Genomic DNA, 18,542 nt, shown 5'->3' with positions numbered 1-18,542 from the left:
CTGATCTCCAGATCATCAGACACCCGAGCTTGGGGCCAAGGAACCTTGACCACCATATTTCTCCTTTCTAAATTCTTTCCTTCCCTTTCCTCTTCCCACATGTGGGGGAACATGGAATCAAACCCAGCTTGCCAGATTAGAAGTTCGCACTCCTAACCACTACACCAAGCTACACCAAGCTACACACACACATGAGGGAAAATGGAGGAGAGATTGTACAATAGAGGATAAGATTTGGGGGGAAAGAAAGATTGTCTCTCTCTTCGGGGCATACAGTAGGGCATAAGAAACTGCCAAAGCAACCAGAACTCTGAGTGCTTGCAAGAAATCCAGGAGGCGCATACAAACACTGAATAAAAGTGGGCCACTTTGGAGAACACACACTCAATACCCTTGTGCTGCTTCCAAAGGACTATTTTCCAAAAACTACACATCCAATTCAGTCTCCACTGGCAAAATCCCTGCCTAGCACAACCCATGTTGCAAAAACACTTGGGGGGCAATAGGAAAGGTGTTGGGGGGTTCTATATTACCCATGGGGACCCCTGGATTAAACAGCAGCTAACTTTCTGCCTTTTTCCACAGGTGATCCACCGTCTGCCTGTGCCTTACGTCAATGATGAAATCCATTGCCTTGGGTGGAGCAGCTGTTCTGGGGACACCACCAAAAAGCGGAGCAGACTGATCCTTTCGAGTTTTGCTTCCTCTCGCATTTACGTGGTGGACACGGGGACTGACCAGAGAGCCCCCAGGCTCCACAAGGTACATCTTTTTTGTGCAAGCTATTCCTGGGAAGAGGAGACCATGGTACATGTGGAGGGGGTTATGGGGCAGGAGTAGTCAGCCTGTGGTTCTCCAGATGTTCATAGTCCATGAACATCTGGAGGACCACAGGTTGACTACCCCTGTTATGGGGGATAGCAGAAAGTTCTGTCTTGGGCGGTCAGAAGCAATAAGGGTTGACATCTAGAGCTGGTGCAGTCAGGTGGTTAGAGGGGTGGATGAGGATCTGCAAGGTCCCAGGTTCAAAACCCCACCCTGGGTGATCTTGGGCCAGTTACCCAAAACATATAGGACGAAATGCATTAAAATGTAGAACCAAGTTTTAAAATAACTATTCAGGACTGCCACTGAAGTTTGCCAACTGAAGTCCTAAATAACACCATTTTCAGCAGCCACCTCCAGAGGGGTCCAGGTGACCTGGGGAGGTTGTTTGCTGTGTGAGGCTATCACTGGAAAGGCCGTGTCTTGTGCACACGCCAGAGGACCTCCTTGAATTTGCAGGGAGAGTCGTGAGAGACCCTCCTTGTGACTTTCATTTTGGGGGAAGAACGTGCGGGAGAAGTTGGTTCTTCTCAAAGGCATTACTGCACTTAAATCTAGGCCTTCTTCCGAAATGATCTCCATGTTTTCAGACTCCTAGATTCCAAGGGAAACAACACTAAACTAAATGTAACTTAACTGAGAATTTTCCTTCCTTCGCTTCCACAGGTGATTGAGCCAAGAGAAGTCTTCCAGAAATGCAACCTGGCTTTCCTAAACTCCTGCCGTGGCCTGGGCAGTGGGGAAGTCATGATCAGTGCTATAGGAGACCCACGTGGCAATGGAAAAGGTATTTCCTGAAATTGATTCCTAAGCGGCATCTGTGCTGAGGGTGGTCTGGGCCAGGGATCCCCTATGCCAGGGGAAATCAACCTGTGGTCCTCCAGATGTCCTTGGACTACAATTCCCAGGAGCCCCTGCCAGCAATTGCTGGCAGGGGCTCCTGGAAATTGTAGTCCATGAACATCTGGAGGACCACAGGTTGACTAGCCCTGCCCTATGTGATGCCCTCTGACAGCTTTTCTGGCACCTGCCAAGTGCTTTAGGACTACTGCTGCCACCGCTGCTGCCTCCACCTCCAGCTCTCTAGGGCTGGCCATTTTTCCTCACCCTGCGCCGCCTCACCCCACACCGCCTCGCCCCGTGCTGCCTCGCCTTGCGATGGGCTGGGCACCGTTGCGGAACATTTAAGGAACGGGGCATGACATGGGGCAATTGGTCTGGAGGTGGGGTAGTCCCACCAGAAGCAGGACAGATGGGCACCTTACCCTGACCACCCCTCCTCATTCCACTTCCCTCCGAGGCTTGGAAGCTGCAGATCCTTGCTTGGAAGCTGCCCCTGCTGGTGAGTTCCAGGTCCTGGGAGGAGGGAAAAGCCGTCCACAGAGTTCTTCCACTCCACTCCCCTAGTCTAGTGTCCGTTGCATTCCTTAATGCAATGGGCTTGGCCCCTTGTACAATGAATAAAACTTGGTTGGTCTTAAAGGTGCCACTGGACTCCAAATTTGTGTGTGCTGCTTCAGACCAACATTATTATTATTATTATTATTATTATTATTATTATTATTATTATTATTATTGTTGTTGTTGTTGTTGTTGTTGTTGTTGTTGTTGTTATTATTATTATTATTATTATTATTATTATGTTTCGATTTATTTCCCACCTCTTCCGGAGACTCGAGGCGGGTGACAATGATCTTAACCCCATTAAAACCCATTAAAAACCCCGTTAAAATATTAATACCAACATGGTTGGACTTAAATTTTGCTCCTTTGCTTCAGACCAACACAAATATCCAACTGAAATTGCACATTGTTTGGAGGGTTAAGAAATAATATGAGTTTCATTGGATTTAGTCCATTAAATCTTCATCAGGATGATTGTAGAGGGGTGGGGGGGGGGATATATTTCTGAAGCTAAAAGTTTTCTGTGGGCTGGATCCATCCACTCTTCTCAGCCACGTGCCGGGCCTTTCTCTGGTGCAAGAAACCTTACTCTTATAGAAGGGGCCAAAAGAACCTTGAGTTGGAGGAAGGAACCACATTGAGCTAAATGGCGTCACCTAGCCATTGAAAGCATTAGCCATTTAATTAGCCATTTAATCTTGGTGGCCTGGAAGCACCTTTTAAAGTTCTTAAATGAACAGAGTCATTGTGTGAGCCCAGCATTCTGGATATCTATTGATCTGCCCAGATGTAGAACACCAATTTGTTTGGGGTTCCTCCACTTGCCTTTTCACCTCACCGTCCTTGGCAAGGAGTTCAGGATGGGGCTGCACATTTTTTAGCACGGATCTTCTCCTTCTGCCAGGTGGCTTCGTCCTTCTGGAAGAGGAGACCTTTGATGTGAAGGGGAACTGGGAGAGACCCACCCAAGCAGCCCCCATGGGGTACGACTTCTGCATTCAGCCAAGGCACAACGTCATGATGAGCAGTGAAGCAGGGATCCCAAAATACTTCCTCATGGGATTCAACCCAGCTGACCTGAGGAAAGGTAAGGCCCTGCTGCATGGAAATGCAGATGTTTATGTATTTATTTATTTATAGAGACAGAAGCACCGCACTGGAAAGGAACTCCAGGGTCATTCAGTCAAATCCCCCTCCCCCCAGGCAGGAAATTTCCCTGGCCTTTGGACACTCTGTTACAGAGTGCTGGACTGGAGCGCACATTGGCCTGATTCAAGAGAGCTTCTCAGATGTTCCCTCAGTTACCTTCCCTCTCTACACCCCCAGCCGAATGCCTTTCTTCCCAGTGCAGATCACCTTTCATTGCTCTTCTGTCCTGAGAACGTGTGAGCAGGGGGTGGACTAGATGGCCTGCATGGCCCCTTCCCACTCTAGGATTCTAGGAGTCTAGTTCAGCAGTGGAATGGGCTGCCTAAGGAGGTGGGGAGCTCCCCCTCACTGGCTGTCTTCAAGCAGCGGCTGGACAGATCCTTCTCCTGGATGCTTGAGGCTGATCCTGCACTGAGCAGGGGGCTGGACTAGATGGCCTTTATGGCCCCTTCCCACTCTAGGATTCTAGGAGTCTAGTTCAGCAGTGGAATGGGCTGCCTAAGGAGGTGGGGAGCTCCCCCTCACTGGCTGTCTTCAAGCAGCGGCTGGACAGATCCTTCTCCTGGATGCTGGAGGCTGATCCTGCACTGAGCAGGGGGCTGGACTAGATGGCCTTTATGGCCCCTTCCCACTCTAGGATTCTAGGAGTCTAGTTCAGCAGTGGAAGGGGCTGCCTAAGGAGGTGGGGAGCCTCCCCCTCAGTGGCCGTCTTCCAGCAGCAGCTGGACAGATCCTTCTCCTGGGTGCTTGAGGCTGATCCTGCCCTGAGCAGGGGGTGGGACTAGATGGCCTGCATGGCCCCTTCCCACTCTAGGATTCTATGGGTCTAGTTCAGCCGTGGAAGGGGCTGCCTAAGGAGGTGGGGAGCTCCCCCTCACTGGCCGTCTTCAAGCAGCGGCTGGACTGATCCTTCTCCTGGATGCTGGAGGCTGATCCTGCACTGAGCAGGGGGTGGGACTAGATGGCCTGCAGGGCCCCTTCCCACTCTAGGATTCTAGGAGTCTAGTTCAGCAGGGGAAGGGGCTGCCTAAGGAGGTGGGGAGCTCCCCCTCACTGGCCGTCTTCAAGCAGCGGCTGGACTGATCCTTCTCCTGGATGCTGGAGGCTGATCCTGCACTGAGCAGGGGGTGGGACTAGATGGCCTGCAGGGCCCCTTCCCACTCTAGGATTCTAGGAGTCTAGTTCAGCAGTGGAAGGGGCTGCCTCAGGAGGTGGGGAGCTCCCCCTCACTGGCCGTCTTCAAGCAGCGGCTGGACTGATCCTTCTCCTGGATGCTGGAGGCTGATCCTGCACTGAGCAGGGGGTGGGACTAGATGGCCTGCAGGGCCCCTTCCCACTCTAGGATTCTAGGAGTCCAGTTCAGCAGTGGAAGGGGCTGCCTAAGGAGGTGGGGAGCTCCCCCTCACTGGCCGTCTTCAGGCAGCGGCTGGACAGATCCTTCTCCTGGATGCTTGAGGCTGATCCTGCCCTGAGCAGGGGGTGGACTAGATGGCCTGCATGGCCCCTTCCCACTCTAGGATTCTAGGAGTCTAGTTCAGCAGTGGAAGGGGCTGCCTAAGGAGGTGGGGAGCTCCCCCTCACTGGCCGTCTTCAAGCAGCGGCTGGACAGATCCTTCTCCTGGATGCTGGAGGCTGATCCTGCACTGAACAGGGGGTGGGACTAGATGGCCTGCATGGCCCCTTCCCACTCTAGGATTCCAGGAGTCTAGTTCAGCAGTGGAAGGGGCTGCCTAAGGAGGTGGGGAGCTCCCCCTCACTGGCCGTCTTCAAGCAGCGGCTGGACAGATCCTTCTCCTGGATGCTGGAGGCTGATCCTGCACTGAACAGGGGGTGGGACTAGATGGCCTGCATGGCCCCTTCCCACTCTAGGATTCCAGGAGTCTAGTTCAGCAGTGGAAGGGGCTGCCTAAGGAGGTGGGGAGCTCCCCCTCACTGGCCGTCTTCAAGCAGCGGCTGGACAGATCCTTCTCCTGGATGCTGGAGGCTGATCCTGCACTGAGCAGGGGGTGGACTAGATGGCCTGCATGGCCCCTTCCCACTCTAGGATTCTAGGAGTCCAGTTCAGCAGTGGAAGGGGCTTCCTAAGGAGGTGGGGAGCTCCCCCTCACTGGCCGTCTTCAAGCAGCGGCTGGACAGATCCTTCTCCTGGATGCTGGAGGCTGATCGTGCACTGAGCAGGGGGTGGGACTAGATGGCCTCTACGGACCCTTCCCACTCTGGGATTCTAGGAGTCTAGTTCAGCCATGGAAGGAGCTGCCTAAGGAGGTGGGGAGCTCCCCCTCACTGGCCGTCTTCCAGCAGCAGCTGGACAGATCCTTCTCCTGGGTGCTTGAGGCTGATCCTGCCCTGAGCAGGGGGTGGGACTAGATGGCCTGCATGGCCCCTTCCCACTCTAGGATTCTAGGAGTCCAGTTCAGCAGTGGAAGGGGCTGCCTAAGGAGGTGGGGAGCTCCCCCTCACTGGCCGTCTTCAAGCAGCGGCTGGACAGATCCTTCTCCTGGATGCTGGAGGCTGATCGTGCACTGAGCAGGGGGTGGGACTAGATGGCCTCTACGGACCCTTCCCACTCTGGGATTCTAGGAGTCTAGTTCAGCCATGGAAGGAGCTGCCTAAGGAGGTGGGGAGCTCCCCCTCACTGGCCGTCTTCCAGCAGCAGCTGGACAGATCCTTCTCCTGGGTGCTTGAGGCTGATCCTGCCCTGAGCAGGGGGTGGGACTGGATGGCCTCTATGGCCCCTTCCCAGTCTAGGACTGCATGATGATCTTAACTAGTGTTCCAGGCTGTCTCTTCCCATGGAAGACCAGTCTTGTTTAGCAACGCCTCATCTGACTGGCCATGGCTCTTCTAGAGTTCAGACAGGGCTCCCTAGACCAAGAACAGCAGCCTGAACACAAAGCAACATTCTCATGGGTGTTTTAGGCATTGTGGCAGGAACGGTGCCTGCATGTTTGTTTCCATTGCAAAGACTTTAGGGGCTGCAATCTCCATCAACAGCCCTGACCCAAATGGCCTTGTTTGTCGGGTCTCTGAAATGAAACAGGGTCAGCCTTGGTTAGTGCTTGGATGGGAGACCATCAAGGGAGAGGACACGCAGTAATGGGTTTAAACTACAAGTATAACGATATAGGCTAGATATCAGGAAAAAGTTTTTCACAGTCAAGAGTAGTTCAGCAGTGGAATAGGCTGCCTAAGGAGGTGGTGAGCTCCCCCTCCCTGGCAGTCTTCAAGCAAAGGTTGGATACACACTTTCCTTGGATGCTTTAGGATGCTTAGGGCTGATCCTGCGTTGAGTAAGGGGTTGGACTAGATGGCCTCTATGGCCCCTTCCAACTCTATGATTCTATGAGTCCTGGGGCCCCACGTAGAGTCAAGCAACAGCAACCCACCTCTTTTCATCTCATCTCCTGACCTGGAAGGCAAACTTAATCTTGTCGTATCTCAGAAACAAAGAAGGTCAACCCTGGCTAGTATTTTCATGGAAGATCACCAAGAAATCTCTGGTTCACTATACAGACAGGCCTTGAAACAGAACCACCAGGGCCAGAATGGTTTCTCAGTGACTAGGAGCCATCTGTGGTGGATCACAGCAGCTCACCAGGTCTCTGGCCTTCTTCCCTGTCCATCTCCAGGGCGTTATGGTCGTGCCGTGAATGTCTGGGACTGGACCACCCGCTGCCTTATCCAGTCCATCGATTTAGGGGAGGACTCTGCCCCTTTTGTAATCCGGTTCCTGCACAACCCCAATGCAGCACATGGATTTGTGGCCTGCATACTCCAGGGCTCCGTCCATCACTTCTACAAGACACAGGTGAATGTCAGCAAGTGTCCTTAGATGGCAATAAAGTCGGCCAGCTGAGTTCTCTTGCCTGAAGTGGGTGTGAGTGTGTGTGGGGTGGACATTCCCAGTTACTCAAGTTCACCAACACCCAGGATTTCATTCCTGATCTTTAGCTGATAATAGAGGTGGTAAATCTTGTAGAGTATGTGTTAGCAGGGTAAATAAGTCATAGATATGCACACACTGTATTTTAGGATAAAGGAGATAAAAGGATTTATTTATGGAACGGCATACTGTGATAGGGCAGAGGAGAGATAGGGACAGGCGTCTGCTCTACATGGCTACGTAAGAAAAAGAGGCTGGGAAGCTTCCATGAAGAAGGAGGGAACTGCCCTAAGAGAAATTGAAAGGGTACAGAGGAGAGCGACGAAGATGATCTGGGGCCAAGGGACCAAGCCCTATGAAGATAGGTTGAGGGGCTTGGGAATGTTCAGCCTGGAGAAAAGGAGGTTGAGAGGGGACATGATAGCCCTCTTTAAGTATTTGAAAGGTTGTCACTTGGAGGAGGGAAGGATGCTGTTTCTGCTGGCTGCAGAGGAGAGGACACGCAGTAATGGGTTTAAACTTCAAGTACAACGATATAGGCTAGATATCAGGAAAAAGTTTTTCACAGTCAGAGTAGTTCAGCAGTGGAATAGGTTGCCTAAGGAGGTGGTGAGCTCCCCCTCACTGGCCGTCTTCAAGCAAAGGCTGGATACACACTTTTCTTGGATGCTTTAGGATGCTTAGGGCTAATCCTGCGTTGAGCAGGGGGTTGGACTAGATGGCCTGCATGGCCCCTTCCCACTCTATGATTCTGTGATTCTATGATTCTAATCAGTCTAAGGTCAGACAAGAAAGCACACTTAGTAAGTAGAAAGGTCCTGAACTCTCTGACCTAACAGTCTTCTTGCTGCCCCCTTCAGGGTCTTACTCTCTTCTTATCTTTGTATACCAGACATTGTCTGTTCCAACAACATGGGGGGCTACTACCTGGCATTCAGTATTTTGAAAAAAGTGGGGGTAGGGGTCATGTGGGCCTTTTGCCAAGTAAGGTTTCTGATTAGTCCAGTGTACAAGGTTTCAGACTCACTTCTTCAGATCCATCTGTCCTTATATCACTTTCTAGCTGTATCTGAATTATTGGGCAGTGAGCTTAATTATGTAATTTCTGTACCGCCTCATGTGCTGTGTGAATGCTAATGCTATTTGGTTTCTTTCCTGTGGTTCTAAACTTCTAAATTCGCAATGCATTGCTTATTGATTTTGTCATCTGTACTGGCTCACTCTTCACCACCCGCCTTGAGTCCCTGTGAGGAAGGAGGACTATAGATAAATTAAAAGAATATATGACCTCTATGAGCCTCTTGTGGCACAGGGTGGTAAGGCAGCCGACATTCTGTCTGAAGCTCTGACCATGAGGCTGGGAGTTCGATCCCAGCAGCCGGCTCAAGGTCGACTCAGCCTTCCATCCTTCCGAGGTCGGTAAAATGAGGACCAGCTTGCTGCTGGGGGGTAAACGGTCATGACTGGGGAAGGCACTGGCAAACCACCCCGTATTGAGTCTGCCATGAAAAGGCTGGAGGGCATCACCCCAAGGGTCAGGCATGACTCGGTGCTTGCACAGGGGATACCTTTACCTTTAACCTTATATGATCTCTATTTCTTCCACAGGATGGAAGTTGGACAGCAGAGAAAGTGATCCAAATTCCAAACAAGTGTGTGTCAGGATGGATATTACCTGAAATGCCAGGTTAGTCATAGAATCCTAGAATCACAGAGTTGGAAGGGACCCCTGGGTCATCTAGTCCAACCCCCTGCACTATGCAGTTTGCAAACTGCAGGTGGTTTTAGGAACCCCTTTTGGTAGCTTAGTGGAGAAGATAGGAAACTGTGCCCCCTGCTGGAAGAGCAGAGACTCTTTCTTGTGTCATTCATTCTCTTCACAGTGCACCCTAAGAGAGAGTATTTGGTTACACTCACGACATCATTGTATTGGTCTCCCTTGGCTTTGTCTTCCACACTTAAGTACTGGTTTTTCAGACCCTCCACATCCTGTTGTCCTCCAGATGTTCACCTTCCAGTCAGTCCTCCAATTTGCTCCAGTCTTTTATCATACCTGCGTTGACATGCTTTCTCTGGCAAGAACCTCCTGCCCACATTGGCACCATTTTCCCTGTTGGGTCATCAGTGAGCTTTTGACTGTATTTTGAGGATAACTGAGTTGTGATATTGCTATAGAACCATAACGCTATAGTGCTATAGCAGCTAGGAATTATTTAAAAGAATGCTGTGCTTCGGTTGGAAGGGGGAGGAATGGTAGCTACAGGGGAAGGAAAGGATGTAAGTAACTTTAATCTGGATGCTCCGTTGCTGTTGCCAATCTCTCTTCATTCTAGTATTGCTAACCTCCAGGTTACAACTGGAGTCCAGGCTACAGCAATGTGGAAGGGATGGCTGTTGGGGAGGGGAGCTGAAATCTACTACATTACACAGCACTGAGGTCCCTCCCTTATCTGGGGACCTATTCCCTTCCCAAACTCCACCCCCAAATCTTCAAGACTCCCCAGAAGGGAGTCGACGGGGATGTGGTAACTCATCCCTCTCTGCTACCCTCTGTGTCCGGTTCTACAAGAAGGAGTGCAGCCATTGAAGGGCCGTCCCCTGTAGCCCCACCCTGACAATGCAGCGGGCCAGAAGCTTGAGGTTGATCACATCGAAAGCGGCCAATGGATCAAACATCGTGAGAATGGCTGAACCACCCTGATCCAGCTGGCGACAGCCCACTTTCATTACGGCATTGTGTTCAGACCAGAGAATCAATGCTGCTGGTCCCTTTTTAGAAATTCATTTAAGTAAAAATTATTCAGGCACTTAAATATTATACTCTTAATTTTCAAAAAGATTATCAGTTGAGTGCCTTTGTTCTCACAAATTCACTACAAAACCCATCATGACGTGCGGTTTCCATACCTGGTCTTGAAATTAAAATCTGCTAGCTATTACAATAAAAGAGGAGGCATCAATGTTCTCACCTTCTCCTCCTCCAGCCATGACCAGCTACATTGTCACTTCCTTGGACGATCGGTTCTTGTACGTGAGCTGCTTCCTACATGGCGACATCCGTCAGTATGACATCACTGACCCTCATTGCCCCCGGCTTGTAGGTCAGGTAAGCGTCTTCATTCAAGGTTCCTTCTCTCTCTGGTGGGAGAGGCAGGCAAGCATTTGAGGTTGCATATCAGCATTAAAATCCTCTTGGATAAGAGGACAGCCCATAACCAAGTCATTTAGCATCTACTAGGTATGTAGAAGGCTCAGTCCCTGGCATTTCCAGGTAAACGGACCAGGCAGATGTGATAGACATCTTCCTGAGACCTGGGACAGCCCTGCCAGTCAGAGTAGGCAATGCTGACCGTGGTGGACCCAGGGTTTGATTCGGTATATGGCAGCTTCATTTTTCTGGGGAAGGGCTATGGGTCAGTGGCAGAGCCTCTGCTTGGCACCCAGAAGGGCCCATATTCATTCTTTTGCCTCCCCAGTTAAAAGGCCAGTCAGTATCTGTGGAAGACCTCCACCTGAGACCCCAGCAAGGGTTTCGAAGTCTCAGCAGGGAAGACTGAAAAGGTGGCGGACTTGTTAGATGGTGGAAAGTCAGTGGATTTTGTTTACATGGATTTCAGTAAGGTTTTTAAGGAGGAGGAGAAGGAGGAGGAGGAGGAGGAGGAGGAGGAGGAGGAGGAGGAGGAGGAGGAGGAGGAGATGATGATGATGATGATTCCCCATGACGTTCTGAAGGGTAAACTGGAGGACTGTAGACTAGATTTTTGGATGGTTACGTAGATATGTCTAGAAAACCGTACCCAAAGAGTGGTTATCTATGGCAGAGATGCCCAACCCCCGGTCCAGAGACCGGTACCAGTCCGTCGATCAGTCAGTACTGGGCCACAGCTCCTCCTTGTCCTCCTCCCAGGCTACTGCCTCGGGGGCTGCCCTGCCATGCTGCTGCTGGTTCACCATTGGTGCTTTCCAGCGGCCACCATGGATGGGGCTCCCCCTCGGCATGGCAATGCGCAGCTGCTGCTGGCAGTGCCCCCCAGCGGCCAGTGGGAAGTCAGGGGCGCTGGTGGGAAAGCAAGTGGAGCAGGGGCTCTGGCAGTGGCAACGACGTCCCTCGGCAAAAGACTACCCCCCTGGGCCTCAATAAAATTGTCAAGCATTGACCAGTCCCCAGTGATAAAAAGGTTGGGGACCACTGGTCTATGGTATGCTCTATCGCTGTCATGGGGTGACTATCTCCACTTTGACCTGCCTGTGAGCAATCTCTTGCTTGCAAAGGAAAGGAGGAAGAGGGGAAGTAATTCTGGGTCACCCTTCAAGTATCATACCGAGAAATGGAAGTTATCAGGTTGAATGAAGAGGATTCTATTTGCTAAAAGAATCCTCTTCTATTTGTTCCTGGGAAAAGACCATTGTTAGTTGAATGGATCTGCTGGATCCAACACTTTTTCTGCATTCTCATTTTAATTTCTTGCATGACCCTACTGCTTTGGGGTTTCTTATTCTTTTCCACATGTGTTTTGCTTTCCCTAGCATTCAATTCAATATCACATCGCTGTACGTCCAGCTTATTTCCAAGCCGTTTTAAAGTGTCGGGAAATATGCCGTACATACAGCAATGCAATATTGAATCAACCACTAGAGGGAGCAAAACACTTATGGAAAAGAATATTCAAATGGGTCGCCGTGTCGGTCTGAAGTAGCACAATTAAATCAGAGACCAGTAGCACCTTGAACCCATCTGTAGATCACTGGAATTGACACTTTTATTTCTGACATGTCTTCGTGAACTACATATGGGGGTCTGATTGGCTGGTTTGGCAGAGAGTTATCTTGTGGCTGTGTTTGGATGCTGTGACACAGTTTACTAATGTAACAGGATTAACCTTTGCTTATATATTCCTACTGTTATGGTGGTCAGTTCATAGTCTGAGGAAGATTGCTTGCACTCAAAAGCTCACGCCTTGAATAAATCTTTGTTGGTCTTAAAGTTGCTACTAGACTCTGATTTTATGTAAAAGAAAAAACCCTGAAGCAAAGATGGCCAAACTTTAGCTCTATGGATGTCCGGTGCAGGGACTCTAGTCCCTGGGTAATTCTAGTCCATGGACATCTGGAGAGCCATCCCTGCTAAAGAGAGATAGGTGACAAAAGTGAAAATACATAAGAACCATTGGTCATTATTTCAGTCCTTTTAACACCGTCTTTCCACTTGAACCATGGTTGTGAGAAACTCGTAATATGCTATTCTGCATCTCATTATCTCAGCATTTTACAGCCCCTCTGAACCACTGTCTCTTGCTTTTGACCAATTGTCTCTTTTTTTGGGGGGGGGGGGGAATCTTTGTGTCCTCACAGGTCTTTGTGGGGGGCAGCATACCCAAAGGCGGGGTGGTCAAAGTCCTTGAAGATCAAGAGCTGGACTGCCAACCTGATCCTTTTGTCATCCAAGTGAGTCAATCACAAACAGAGGGTGGGAAGGTTAACAGTTCTAGCTTGGGAAGTCCTTGGGATTTTGGGGTGGAGACGGAGGAGACTGGGGTTGGGGTGGTGGAGGACCCTCCCTGTGGTACAATGCTTTAGAGTACCTCCTTAAAAGCATTAATTTTCTCAAACTGAACTGATTTTGGGAATACTCCATTCCCTACTAGGAGGCGCGTGACCCTAATAAGTGAGCAGTACTTCCCCTCTACTGGGATCCTTAAGGTACTGAGTCTCAACTACCACAAATACTGAACAGAATGGGTTACAAACCCTTGAATTCTTTGTTTATTGGATTCATGCATTTAGTCACCTTTCTACATTATAGGCTTACACTGTAGAGAAATCCCAATACAACAAGAAAAATAAATTGTTAATTTTAAATGTCAGAACCGTTTTGATCCGCTGTCAACAGTTGTGAGCAGCCCCAAGCCCTTGGGGAAGGGCAGCCTATAAGGTTGAGCATAAATAAAATAAACAAACTATCTTCATCTGCTTCCTAAAGGCCAAGAGCGAGGGAACCAGGCTCACCTCCCTCGGAAGATTGTTCTGTAATCGTGGGGCTGACACCAAAAAGGCCATCTCTCATCTACCCACCAGTTGAGCTATTTTGTGGATGGACTAATCAAGAGGGCCTCTCCTCATTATCTCAGATCTTCGGGAAAACTTCTCCAAAGTCCCTCACATCTCTCCCTTGATTTTTTTTTTTTTTTGCCCCCAGACCAAAACTCATCTATAATGACCCCCAGAGGGTTTGGAAGGCAGGAGAAGAAGAAGAAGAAGAGTTGGTTCTTATATGCCGCTTTTCCCTACCCGAAGGAGGCTCAAAGCGGCTTCCAGTCGCCTTCCCATTCCTCTCCCCACAACAGACACCCTGTGGGGTGGGTGAGGCTGAGAGAGCCCTGAGATTACTGAAGAAGAAGAAGAAGAGTTGGTTCTTCTATGCCGCTTTTCTCTCCCCGAAGGAGTCTCAAAGTGGCTTACAATCACCTTCCCTTTCCTCTCCCCACAATAGACACCCTGTGAGGGAGGGGAGGCTGAGAGAGCCCTGAGATTACTGAAGAAGAAGAAGAGTTGGTTCTTATATGCCGCTTTTCCCTACCCGAAGGAGGCTCAACGCGGCTTCCAGTCGCCTTCCCATTCCTCTCCCCACAACAGACACCCTGTAGGGTGGGTGAGGCTGAGAGAGCCCTGATATCACTGCCCGGTCAGAACAGTTTTATCAGTGCCGTGGCAAGCCCAAGGTCACCCAGCTGGTTACATGTGTGGGAGCGCAGAATCGAACCTGCACTCCTAACCACTACACCAAACATGGCCTGTCATTGTCTGCTTCTGTCCCATGACCCTATTATTCTGCGCCATGGCTCTGATGTTCCTCGGAGGTCTCCCATCATACTAATCTGAAATGACACATTTAAGCTTCCGAGATCTGACAATATCATGCCAGTTTGGGCTACCCAGGCCAGGGATCCACCTTGTTTTAACTCAAAATAATCTCATGGTACCAGCAAATCCAGCAGGTCCTCCGACCTGAACTTTTCTCATGTGGTCTTTCCTCCTATCTGCCCTCTGGATCTCTTCAACCTGCCCCCTGTTCTCTCCCTATTTTAGGGAAGGAGAGTCTATGGGGGACCCCAAAAGCTTCAGCTCAGTTTGGACGGCAAGCGACTTTATGTCACGTACAGTCTGTGCACTCCTTGGGACATGCAGTTTTACCCTGAGTTGGTCAGGTAAGAAATCTTGACCCCTTTCCCTGTGTCCAGCTCTCTGCCCTCTTCACTCACCACTTCTTTACCTGGACTTCTATTTCCTTCCTTCTTTAGGGAAGGATCCGTCATGCTGCAGATCGACGTGGACACGGAACGTGGAGGCCTGTGCGTGAACCAAGACTTCCTGGTGGATTTCGGGAACGAACCCTTTGGGCCTGCCCGGGCTCACGATATGCGTTATCCTGCGGGAGACTGCAGCTCTGATATCTGGGTCTAGGTGGGGAGCATGGAGGTCTGCTCCAATGGGAGCTGTGGGGAAGGCTTGGGGTTCTTCTCGATCCAATAGTTTGTTTGTTTGTTTTTTATGTACATTTTGCTGCTTGGTGGCATGAAAGCTTCTAACTGTGGGCTGGGAAATTCTCTCTAGGACTTTTATTCCTCCTAGACTTGATGGTATACCATAGAGTCTACCCACCAAAGCTGCCATTTCCTCCCTGGGGGACTGAAGAAAAGAAGAGCTGGGCTTTTTATACGCCACTTTTTGCTACCCAAAGGCGTCCTAGAGCACCTTTCCCCTTTTCTCCCTACAACAGGCATCCTGTGAGGTAGTTGGGGATGAAAGAGTTCTAGGGAAACTACTCTGTGAAAAGAACTTTGAGAGAACTATGACTGACCCAAAGTCATCCAGCTGACCCCATGTGGGCGAGGAGTGGGGGAATCAAACCCAGTTCTCCAGATTAGAGGTTACTGTTCTTTAACAGTAATGGGGAGATACCTTGTAATTCAGAGAGATTGCCTGAATCCACCTGGGTGAAAATAACTGAGTGGAAAAATCACTTAGTTTGTTTCTCTGTCAAGGGCTCTTGGTTTTCCAAACGCTGCACTTAATGCAATAAAATATTTTCTTCCATATTGCTTGGAGGTCTGTGTCTTTCTCAATTTTCAAAGCCACAGAAATGCCCCTTCTCCCTTAAAATATTGCTGTCGTCAGGCTCGCTGCTGGAGAGTAGATGCAGCCTGCCATGCATGTCTCTTCTCTGCAATTCACTGAACATTTGATACCTACTATGCAAGGTTGTTGTGCAGAATAAACGGGTCAGAAAAACTACAAAAAAGGCACTTTTGTTTCTTTTATGAATATATTTATTGCATTGCCATTTTTTCTCTCTGTTTTGTTGTGCAGACGAAACTGGGTTCTGTTTTGGGTGTTCTTTTGCCTCCTGTTTCACCTCCACGACAACCCTGTGCAGTAGGCCTCAGGTGCTTCATCTTAAATATTTCTTCTGCGCCTTAAATATTTCTTCTGCACAACAATGTGCACCCTCCAAATCGGCTCTTTCTGCCTGGGGAGCTGATCTTTGTATTCTGGAGATGAGCTGTATTTCCTGGAGCTCTCCAGGCACCACCTGGAGGTTGGCTACTCCTTGGTTGGAAATATTCCTTGAGGTTTGGAGGTTGGATCTCAAAAGGATGCAATGCCTCAGAGACCTACCCTTCTGGAGAGGAGGAATTTTGGCCTGCACAGCTGATCATTATAGTCAAGAGATGAGCAGCAATAGTAGAGGCATCCCTTACCAGCAACAGTTTATATTTTTTGGAGCAAACAGACAGACAGACCAATCAGATAGTAAATAGGATGATAGAGGCTTGCAGGCTGAGGCTGGGGTGGAGTGGCACGGGCGTGTCCCACTTACTCTATGGGCTCTGTCCAGCCCTTACCAGCAAGTTTGTCTTTTTTTGGCGCAAACAGAAAGACAGACAGACTAGCAAGGATCCTGCGTGCCTGGAAAGTGCAAGAAGATCTAAATAAGAAATATTTAGACTCTGTAATGGTAAATGGTGAACAAGCAACTGGCTGGAGAGACATGAGGGCTGAAGTGACTTTGGTCAATCTTGGCCTGATAAATAAAAATCACGATTTGCCACGAAGGTCCTATGAAATCAAAGGCATAAGTAGCCTAGAATTACAAGTGGATTTAGCTTGGGAGTTTTCATACAAAGGGTTTACAGGAAAGTAGTGTTAAAAGTGACATCTTCAGAGACTTTCCATCGGATGAAGAAACACAGTGAAAGCTTCAGTGCCTTTCCGTCGGATGAAGAATCACACCAAGTTTAGGAAACAGCAAGGTTTATTTAACCAAAACACGGTTTCCAAAGCGTGCAGAGAAGCTCAGGGCAGTCCCGGAACCACTCTGAAATCTGCCTCACAGGGCAATCCATCTTAAGCACACACCTGACTCTGTCCAATTGACCAGTAGGTCATTGGGCTCACATTCTCATCCTATCACGCTACGCTTCTAACTTTCGATGCAGAACTTTACACTTATCATTATTAAATTGCATCTTGTTCTCACTGTTTACATTTCCTCCAAGTGACAACCTTTCAAATACTTAAAGAGGGCTATCATGTCCCCTCTCAACCTCCTTTTCTCCAGGCTGAACATTCCCAAGTCCCTCAACCTATCTTCATAGGGCTTGGTCCCTTGGCCCCAGATCATCCTCGTCGCTCTCCTCTGTACCCTTTCAATTTTATCGACGTCCTTCTTGAAGTGAGGCCTCCAGAACTGCACACAGTACTCCAGGTGTGGTCTGACCAGTGCCGTAAACAATGGGACTATGACATCTTGTGATTTTGGTGTGATGCCCCTGTTGATACAGCCCAATCAGCCCAATCACAGTCAACAGATGGGTCAGATGTTGTCCATTTCACTGCCGTCCACCAAATTTCAGGGGCTTTCCGCACCGGGATCCTTATAGCAAATTGTTTGCTGAACGAAAAATCGCCATTTTAAATAGTGGAATTCGTCGTTATGCATACCTGACTTTGTAGTGGAATCCAGTTGCGTTTCTATCGTTTCCCACAGGCTTCCGGTCTCAGCAAAAATCGCTAGAAAGGAAGCGCTCTTGCCAAGCTCGTCCCGCCCCTGGCCGTCAAGCAGCCAATGGGCAGCCATTAGCATGCTCCCAAACAGCCCCTTTCCCTTTAAGAAAGGTTTAAAAAAAAAAAAAAACAACACCCATTGCAATGAATCTGTGTTGATTCGTTGCAACGGAGAGACCCATCCAGCAGGCAGGTGTGTTTGAGCTGTCGTTTCATCGTTGCCACGCTCCTCCCGAGTAAACCCCCCCCCCCTCACGGGCCCGATTTTCGGCCAAAAACAGTGTGAAAAATAAAGGGAAAATACATCAGCAAACGGGCTTCTCTGTGCTTAGTGACTAAACAGCTCTGGGGAGGGACTGAAGCCGGGGAAGCCTCTAAACAGAGGCTCGCTGGTGGGTTGAGCCCCGCTCGCTCGGAGAAAAAAAAATGGCTATCGCTTTGCCGGAAGATCAGAGGAGAGAGCCAGGGGGAGGGACTTTGTAGAAACCACAACAATAGTAACGCACAGAACTTTCCCGCTAGTGTTGCAGATTGCTTGCAGGAGTGTAGCGCTTTCCGGAGGGTGAATCCACTTTTGGGGATTTCCCTGAAAGCGCTACAAGGAAGCGCTTTTTGCGGATCGGTTTCATAGAATCATAGAATCATAGAATCATAGAGCTGGAAGGGGCCATACAGGCCATCTAGTCCAACCCCCTGCTCAACGCAGGATTAGCCCTAAGCATCCTAAAGCATCCAAGAAAAGTGTGTATCCAACCTTTGCTTGAAGACTTCCAGTGAGGGGGAGCTCACCACCTCCTTAGGCAGCCTATTCCACTGCTGAACTACTCTGACTGTGAAAAACTTTTTCCTGATATCTAGCCTATATCGTTGTACTTGAAGTTTAAACCCATTACTGCGTGTCCTCTCCTCTGCAGCCAGCAGAAACAGCATCCTGCCCTCCTCCAAGTGACAACCTTTCAAATACTTAAAGAGGGCTATCATGTCCCCTCTCAACCTCCTTTTCTCCAGGCTGAACATTCCCAAGTCCCTCAACCTATCTTCATAGGGCTTGGTCCCTTGTCCCCAGATCATCTTCGTCGCTCTCCTCTGTACCCTTTCAATTTTATCTACGTCCTTCTTGAAGTGAGGCCTCCAGAACTGCACACAGTACTCCAGGTGTGGTCTGACCAGTGCCGTATACAATGGGACTATGACATCTTGTGATTTTGATGTGATG

General features: G+C 49.4%; 1 protein-coding gene and 1 long non-coding RNA gene across 2 annotated transcripts in view; both read left to right on the top strand.

The window, feature by feature from the left end:
• The window catches only part of LOC143844785 (methanethiol oxidase-like), a 12,311-nt gene extending 5,101 nt beyond the window's left edge, over positions 1-7,210 (top strand). The window contains exons 3-6 of the mRNA XM_077352845.1: positions 586-762; positions 1,492-1,612; positions 3,134-3,316; positions 7,008-7,210. Coding sequence (XP_077208960.1) covers positions 586-762; positions 1,492-1,612; positions 3,134-3,316; positions 7,008-7,210 — 684 coding nt within the window. The remainder of the gene's footprint in view (positions 1-585; positions 763-1,491; positions 1,613-3,133; positions 3,317-7,007) is intronic.
• A 1,658-nt stretch (positions 7,211-8,868) lies between these two features.
• On the top strand, positions 8,869-12,680 carry LOC143829352 (uncharacterized). The gene is made up of 3 exons (XR_013228103.1): positions 8,869-8,948; positions 10,246-10,367; positions 12,614-12,680. It is a non-coding gene; the product is annotated as an uncharacterized LOC143829352 (long non-coding RNA).
• Positions 12,681-18,542: the final 5,862 nt, after the last annotated feature.

Source organism: Paroedura picta, chromosome 1, assembly GCF_049243985.1.
Source record: "Paroedura picta isolate Pp20150507F chromosome 1, Ppicta_v3.0, whole genome shotgun sequence".
Classification (NCBI taxonomy): domain Eukaryota; kingdom Metazoa; phylum Chordata; class Lepidosauria; order Squamata; family Gekkonidae; genus Paroedura; species Paroedura picta.
This window is presented reverse-complemented; position numbering and strand designations above follow the sequence as displayed.